This window comes from Nuphar pumila, chromosome 2 (assembly GCF_984573655.1).
Source record: "Nuphar pumila chromosome 2, dmNupPumi1.hap1.1, whole genome shotgun sequence".
Taxonomy (NCBI): domain Eukaryota; kingdom Viridiplantae; phylum Streptophyta; class Magnoliopsida; order Nymphaeales; family Nymphaeaceae; genus Nuphar; species Nuphar pumila.
Genome location: NC_143250.1, coordinates 35,878,327 through 35,887,405, shown reverse-complemented (window position 1 = coordinate 35,887,405; position 9,079 = coordinate 35,878,327). Strand labels below are relative to the sequence as shown.

Sequence of the window (9,079 nt, the reverse complement as noted above, 5' to 3'; positions counted from 1 at the left end):
GGAGAGGTGTTGGGTGTTGCATGACAAACCAAATTTCAATAAAAAGGGGGAGCGAGTAGGAAACATCCTCAGCCAAGTCCGCATAGATGCAACCTTCTGACTTAGTCGGCATCCTAGAGAAGCTTAATGAGTTGATGGTTTGCCTTAAGGAGAAACCGCAGTTGCATGCCACAGCCACATCAGCCAGCACTACTGAGGTTACATGTAAAAATGGTAAGGCTCTCTCTATTATATGTTGGATTGTGGATTTTGGTGCCAGTGAGCATATGGCACAATCTCAAGAAAACTTGGTTAACTATAAGGCTTACCCTCTAAAAAATGTGGTCACTATAGCTAATGGCTCTACAATGAGTATTGAAGGGCACAATGATATTGTTTTTATGAATCAAGGAACTCTTTCAAAAGCCCTGCACATGCCTCAACTTGCATCTATCTTATTGTCTGTCTCTAAAATTACTAAGGATTTCAATTATAGAGTCATTTTTACCTCAACAAATGTAGTGTTTTAGAAGCTCCAGACAAGGAGGATGATTGGTGAGAGACAGTTGGTGAATGGCATATATGTCTTGAAGGAGACACCAAGAGCTTTGATTTTGCAACATGAAGATAGTACCCTATGGCACAAGAGATTGGGTCACACATCCAGTCGGCGTATGAAAATCTTATGTCCCACTTTGACTTTTGATAATTCTGTATGTGAGATGTGTGAGTATGCTAAAATGAGTAGACCTCCATTTTTTGTTTCAATTAATGAGTCAACCAACTACTTTGATTTAGTCCACTCAGATGTATGGGGATCGACTCCCATGGACGATTCAGGTTTTCGTTATTATTTATCCTTTATTGGTGATTTCTTAAAGAATGCATGGGTTTACTTGTTGAAAACAAAATAAGAAGTGTTTGACAAATTTCAAGAATTTTACAAGATGGTAGAAACACAATTTCATGCTTACATAAAAGTTCTCTGCACTGATAATGGCATTGAGTTCAGGAATTATATGTTTGAGCAATTTGAAAAGAATTATGGTCTCATACATCAGTTTACTTGCGTCCACACTCCATAACAAAATGGAGTAGCTGAATACAAGAACATACATTTTTTGGAAATGACTCAGGCCTTGTTATTTCAAATGAATGTGCCAAAACATTTTTGGTGTGATGCTTTTATGACTGCCTGCCATATTATAAACCGTGTGCCTACCAAAAATCTTGGGTGGAAATATCCTGTTGAAATACTTATGAAAAAAGAAAGCTAGTATTGACCATTTGAAAATTTTTGGATGTACGACTTATGTGAAATTGCAAGCTCAAGATAAATTAAGCCACAAGGTTGCTAAATGTGTGTTTTTAGGTTATGCTTCAACCCAAAAAGGATATAAGTGCTATAGTCCAGATGTCTTTATCACCAGAGATGTGAGGTTTGATGAGACTCAACCGTTCTTCGATCAAACACTTAATCAAAGTGAGGGGGAGTCAAGTCAAGTTATCTTGTTAGGAATTGCCACCTATGATGACTTTGATATTATTATTGAGAGAGAGAAAACCTATGACCACTCTAGTGCTAAACCTGAGGGCTGTAGTAATCTAGAAAACAACATTGAAAATCAAGAAAATCATCTTTGAAGAACCACAAGAGTAAGTCATTCTCCTACCCGCCTTCAAGACTATATCATATACACTACCTTGTTTTATCCTATTGAAACGTACATATCATATCAACACCTCCCAGATCACTATACAACCTTCCTAAGTAAAATTTCTGCTTGTGATCCTAGCTTATATCAGGAAGCAAAAAATCAAGAGGTCTGGGTGAATGCCATGGAAGAAAAACTTGATGCCTTGAAAAAGAATAAGACTTGGGTTTTTACTACCCTTCCTAAAGATAAACATGTTGTTGGATGTCGTTGGGTCTATAAGACGAAGTATAGAAGCGATGGAACTATTGAGCATCATAAGGCGCATCTTATTGCTAAAGGATATACCCAAACTCATGGCCTGGACTATGAGGAGATGTTTGCACCAGTGGCAAAAATGAACACTGTTAAAATCTTGTTATCAGTTGCTTGTAATTATGAATGGTCACTTTACCAAATGAATGTCAAAAATGCTTTTTTGCAAGGTGACCTCAAGGAGAAAGTGTACATGCGTTTGTTGCCTGAACATCCACAGCAAGGAGACCCAAACCTTGTGTGTAAATTACAAAGGTCTATCTATGGGTTAAAACAATCTCCACGGGCATGGCATCAAAAATTAAGTCAAGCTTTGAAATGGCAAAACTTTATAATTCTGTGTTTGTCAAAAAGAATAAAGAGCATATTATAATTAACTTAATCTATGTTTATGATCTTATTGTTACAGGTAATGTTCAAGGGGGAATTGTCTAGGTGAAAAACTTTCTTCATCAAACGTTTGATATAAAGGATCTGGGGCGCCTAAGGTATTTCTTGGGAATAGAGGTGGCCCAATAAAAAAAAGGGGTTGTTTTTGTCTCAAAGAAAATATATATTAGACTTATTGAAGGAAACAGGCAAGCTAGGATGCAAGCCAGTGGATACTCCCATAGAACCATATTGCAAATTTGATGACTCAGAAGAAAATAAGATTGGAGATATCAGAAGTTACCAAAAGCTTATGGGAAAACTCATTTATCTAACTGTCACATGTTCGGACTTAGCATATGTAGTTAGTGTGATGAGCTAACATATGCATAACCCCAAGCCATCTCATGTTAGGGCAGTTGATCATATTCTGTGATACTTGAAGGGAACTTCAGGATAGGGTCTATGGTTTAAGAGAAATGGGACAATAGAGATTCAAAGTTTCTCTGATGCAGATTATGCAGGAAGTCAAGATAGGAGGTCTACGACAGGCTATTGTGTATATGTTGGGGAAAACTTAGTATCATGAAAAAGTAAAAAGCAGAACACTGTATTCAGATCTAGTGTTGAGGCAGAATATCGAGCTATGGTGGTCACAACATGTGAAGTTATATGGGTTAGATCTCTTCTTCAAGAAATGGGTATGAAAATTAACTCTCCTATCCCTATGCATTGTGATAATCAAGCAGCCATTCAAATTGCATGTAACTCAGTGTTGCATGAAAAGATAAAGAACATAGAAATTGATTGTCACTACGTAAGGCAAAAAGTTCAAAATAGAGAAATTATTACACCCTTTACTAGAAGCGAAGAACAACTTGCCGATGGCTTTACTAAAGGGCTTTCATCTAAGCGTCTTGGCAACTTGAAGGTCAAGTGGGGCTGCTTTAACTTATACGCCCCACGTGAGGGGGAGTGATGGAAGTTAACATTTTCTATCTTTAGAGATTGGCATAGTTGTTGAAGATAGCCTTCTGTTTTAATTTGGAGCTATCATTACAAACCTCCCATTTTGTGCTACCTTTTACCATTCTATGTTGCTTGTGCTCCTATATATAAAGTGTACACGGTGACTGAATAAAGGGAAGAAGGAATGTGCCTCTTCTCCATCATGGATGTAGGTCATAATGACCGAACCACGTAAAACCAGTTGTTTATTCTGTTGTTCATTTATTTATTTTTAGTTCTTCATTATTACTATTTACACAACATCAATGCATTTTTTTTTCATGTTACATTTTTTGCTTTTTTTTGGTTTTCTTTTATGAACGTATGTGACATGAGTTTTTAGGTTGTTTAATTCATTATTTTGTTTAATTCTTGCAAAGAACCCATTTTTGTACTAAGGTTAGGCTGATAACCCACGACGGAAGGCATTCTACCTAATATGGCAGATACTTTTGACCCCGCTTGGACGAAGTGAAAGATATTGCCGATAAATAGAAGTATGTCTTGTTCATTAACATCACAGAAATCTTCCGCCATGGTTAGGGTAGTCAAACCGACTCTCATACGAGCTCCCGACGGTTCATTCATCTATCCATATACTAGAGCTACTTTGGATTCTGCAATATTTTCTTCATTAATTACCCTGGTGTTAGCTCAGCTAGGTAAATCCGATGCTTCATTCTGCTTCGCTAATGTCACCTTTTTAACCTCCAATAGAGAAAGTTAGATACGTTCTTTCCTGTTAGATTTAGGGATGGCAGTGGATCAGGGGAAAGTGGGGTCCTGCCACGCCTCACCCCGTTTGGACCGGGGATGAAGGGTATGAGACAGGGATGGAGGTGGGGACGAAGGTTAAAATCCATCCCCGTTCGGGAATGGAGGCGGGGATGGACATACCCTTTTTCCCGTCCCTGCCACTTTTCCCCGCCTCATCCCCACCCCGCCTCATCCCCGTTTGAACCGGGGATGGAGGACATGAAATGGGGATGAAGGTGGGTGTGGAGGTTAAAATCCATCCCCGCCAGGGATGGAGGCGGGGATGGAGGTTCTAATCTTGAGGTGGGGCGGGGGTGGAGACTTTGTCCCCCGCCCCGCCCCGCCCCACTGCCATCCCTAGTTAGATTAATGTAGAATGTTTTTTTTATAAGCAACCAATGTAGAATGTTAATGCATCTTTTGTACCCGTAAATAGGACCCTAGGTAGCTGTTCATCTTCTCATACACTGAAAACTGAATGCCATTTGTTTTATTTATCACTTCAAGTAAGAATCTTGGGAGATCCTTCATGTGGTTTTATGATCTGATTAGTCTTAATGATTTGTTGGAGAGAGAGAGTTTTTCCAACACACAAACAAGCGAATATTTTTCTCATATTTTTCAGCCCATTTTTCTCATTCTACACAAACAAGAGAATTTCTTTTAGGGAAAACTTATCATATCAAAACTTTTTTTTCCTGAGAGTTTTTCTTGCTTTTAAAGGTGCCTTAAGACTTGCTTAGATTCTTATACTAAATGTAGAGAACGGGGCTCTGTTAAGGAGAAGAAAACAAAACTTCAAAGGGCAGATATGCCATTTGGGGACTCGAGAGATCAACTATACCATCTTGGTATTAAGAAGTTTGGTGGCTTGGCAACGGGTTATATATATGTAGAATTTAGTGATATTTACCCCCTTGAGGAAGGAGGATGGGATGGGTTATTTTATTTGATGGTGTTAGGGAGGGCAATTTTGACTGTCGGTTCCTAGAGGCACACCCAAATGGGTCTGTTACCAATGCATGGCCGTAATGAAGGCATTAAAAGCCAAATAATTTTCTATTGAAATACACACTAATTTTCTATTGAAATTAAGACTAGCAAAATTCACCCTCTAGACACCCATGTCATGTGCTTTGGGGCAACATTACCCATGTGCTAGGAATGACGAATATGATCCTTGACCTGTTACACTCTAGGTATTATGTTGCTAGAATTTCGTTCTACTAAAACAAAGATTATACTCCCTTAAATATTTCCATCACTTCCACATGTATCCATGTTGCCATAGATTGGACTTCCTACTTGGTAAATCGTGTTTTACTAGAGCATGGCCTCTTTTCTACCATTTTTGCATATTAATATTTTTTAGTTATTGGTTTCCACTCCTTGGTCAGATACTAAAGTATGCTCCAGGTCTTTGATATGGACATGATAATAAAACCGCAAAAAGATTCTTATTAAAAAGTCGATACCGCTAAGGCAACAAAAATTTCAGTCATTTTGTCACATGAAAAATCAGTGGGATATCAAAATACTAGTTTTCCAAGATTATGAGACAATTTTGGTAATTTTCCCTAACAGAAAGAAAAATGATTGGGGTTGGGTACCTCCTTAGTGGTAATGAGAGTTGAGAGACAAACCCACAAGGTAAAAAGGCAAAGACAGTTGAAGAAAGGAAGGAGGAAAGAAAAGGAGGGTAAAGAATAAAAGTATAATAAACTCACGCCCCTTCTTATTTCTTCTTTCATTTCTTTTATTTTTTTTTCATTTTCTGTCCATAACCATACGTACACAAATTAGGGCCCACTTTTTTTTTCACCATGCATTTCTTGATTTTTTACATCTCTCTGCTATAGCTGCTGTAAGTATCTTTTTTTTTTTTAGAGAGAAAATAGCTGCTGTAAGTGTCATTTTCTGCTATATCCTCTCGTACCAAGGTGCTCAAAGGAGCTCAAAAATCATCCTCTCTCTCTCTCTCTCTCTCTCTCTCTCTCTCTCTCTCTCTCTCTCTCTCAAGAGCTCAAGAATCTCTCGCTCAAAAGAGCTCAAGAATCATCTTCTATCTCTTGTGTGTGTGAGACACTCTAAAATTCACCTGTACCATCTACACGTTACTGCAAATCTCTCCGGAAAACCAACCACCAAGCCGTAGACCCAAGTGGATCACGACCTCCCCAACCTCTCTTGGATGGAGCTCTCCCACCCACCGCCGGATTTGTCCCTTCAGATAAGCCCCCCAAACGCCAAGCCTACCCCCACCTGGAGGAGGGACTCAGACCCAGATGCCCACCACATGGCCTTCTGGCACCACCCCACCAAACCAGAAGGCTCCTACGAGCTCTCCCTCGCGAGCCCCAGGCCGCCGGAATCCGACGCCATTCCGGTAAGGTTGTTCTCGGATCTGGCGGAGGGCAAGACCTACCACTACATGGGCCAACACCATCCCTATGCTCATGGCTACGGATTCAGGCCTATGAGGGGCGTCCCCATCTACCATTCTCCCAACTTCCCCTTCCTTCCAGCCGAAAGCTTAACCACCTCCATCCTACCCGATTGGCCGTCATCGCCGTCTTCTTCTCCGGTGGCTGCAATGTTTAGATCGAGGTTTTGGGCGAAGCGCAGCCTCCGGGCACCGCGAATGCGGTGGACGAGCTCGCTCCACGCCCGGTTCGTTCATGCCGTGGAGCTCCTGGGAGGCCATGAGAGTAAGCCATTGATGTTTTTGCACTTTTAGTTGGGAAATATTGGTCTTCTGTGTGCTGCTATAGTTGCTCAAGCCGATCCAACGGCTGTGGATGTAGTTAGTGGGAAAACCAACGGTTGTTATCTTCCACAAAGAAGATGCACGTTGCCTAGCTAGTAATCAGGAACCGCTATTGCTGTTATTGTGCTTTCCGCGGGTTTTCTTCTTTATCTGGATTGAGTGGGAGATTAAAAAAATGCCTTAATTTTTCTTGTTTTTTTTTCAATGTTGTTTCTAAAGGGGCAACACCAAAATCTCTTCTCGAGCTCATGGATGTGAAGGATCTCACTCTAGCCCATGTAAAAAGCCATTTGCAGGTTCTTTCTCTCTCTCTTAATTTTTTGGCCTCATGGTAAGGTTTATAGTTGCACCCTCTAGGCGCTTTGGGATGAAAAACAAATGAATGTTTATTTAGTTTGTAGTTGTGCAACATATTATGAACTCTAGGGAGTTCTATAGATGATTTGGTTCCCGCAAAGAACAAATTATGAACACTCTAAAAAACCACCAAGGTGAAGATTTCAGCATTGTTTACTTATTCATCTCCAAAACCATCCAGAAAGAAGGCCCTAGTGAATAGTTGATGTGTCTTCTCACAGGACTCGAGATTTAGGGAAATGGGACGATTCTGATACGGAAAACTGAGAGGAGACTGAGTACTGCGAGGCTAGCCGACGTGAGAGGTCCAAATATGAGGTTTTCTAAGAGCACATCAGTTGATCAAAAGGAAGAGAAAAAAATTTCCTTGTTCTCTTTTTGAAAGAAAAAGTTAGTCATCATTGCACAATGATATATTCCTTTTACGTGCTGACCACAGATAAACCCATGGTCAGCCGAAGTGGGAGAAACCATGCCAAACCCTAGTTTTATGTAACTTTTTCCTTTATTTTTTAAATAAATGTTTCAATTTCGTAGTAATAACAATTATTTATTTCTTATAGTTTATTAATTAGCATTACTATTGTTCTTTCTGATTACAGATGTATAGAACCGTGAAGACCACTGAAAAGCCTGCAATATCTTCAGGTGGGATCGCATATATATATATATATATATATATATATATATATATATATATATATATATATATATATATATGAACCGCCTTTTTGTTTGTCATTTTTGTGGCTGTTCTGGGTGCATTGTGAAGAATATGGTATGGAAGAAATGATGGGTGGTCTTCATCTTGGTTCAGGGCAGCCGGAGGGACTTGAAACGGGCCATGGGGGGGGAATTTCTGATGAGTTTTCACCGAGAAATGCTGCATCAACAGATGGCATCAGTTCTAGCACCGCTGCTCGAGATCCCCAGTCGATACATCAGAGTTTATGGAGCAATTCCTCCAGGTGAAATTCCTACACCCACTATATATTGCCTTTCTTTATTAATCTTTGATCACCTCAAACATAGAACTTAGAAGACGTCATATAGTGCTTTTTGTTTGGAAACCAGAGTCATGTCATATGGATTACATATTCGTTACTTTGAACGGCATCCTGTATAAGAGAATAGATGGTGGGAACGCCATATCTGTAAGATGGTTCTTAAGAAAAAAAGTGCAGAAATTGGTGCATGTGTAAGTTAGAATCCTTGTCAGCTAATTTGTTTATTGTGCCTTTGTTTGCAATTTTCACATTGGTACACTTACATGTTTAAAATTATACTGGAGCTGGAGTGTTGTGGAGTTGGTTGCCATTAAAAGATGTTGACAATGGCACCCTTTTCCTTCTTGCCTGCAATCCAACAAATATTGGATTTTCTAAATACTAATTCATGGCTGCGCTTTGGTTTTCACAAAATGATTCTGTAAGGTAAAAACCATGTAAAGGAAACACTGATTTGCATTAACCATCACAGAAGAGTGTAAGCCATGGTCAACAGCTTTCATATCCATTTCTTTTATGCAATCATTCTTAGCACTCATTCATTTGTGCTTATGTGTTGATATTTTCAATCACATGAATTTCTCAATAGCGTAAATTAAGAACTTTTGGTTCAAGATTTTATTATTTATTGTTTTAACTGTTAATTCAAGAGATTCCATTATCCTGATATCTTCTTGTTATGTGTCTCTTTTTCTTATCAATATCATAGCAGTGTAGGAAAAAATAAAACTACAGTGACCCTGAAGGAGAGCCTTCTTTCAAAAAAAAAAAAGACCCTGATGGAGAGCCGGAAAAGGAAGGTTTAACCAGAAGCTCATGTTTATCTGGGCATCAGTCTAATAGTGAGTCACTGATGATGATGACCA

At 39.3% G+C, this 9,079-nt stretch overlaps 1 protein-coding gene across 1 annotated transcript; it reads left to right on the top strand.

Annotated features, from left to right (window-relative positions):
* Window positions 1-6,273: 6,273 nt before the first annotated feature.
* LOC149845249 (putative transcription factor KAN2) lies at window positions 6,274-8,178 on the top strand. The gene is made up of 4 exons (XM_089987318.1): window positions 6,274-6,790; window positions 7,069-7,145; window positions 7,809-7,854; window positions 7,979-8,178. Exons 1-4 carry the CDS (start codon window positions 6,274-6,276, stop codon window positions 8,176-8,178), a joined length of 840 nt encoding a protein of 279 aa, XP_089843444.1.
* Window positions 8,179-9,079: the final 901 nt, after the last annotated feature.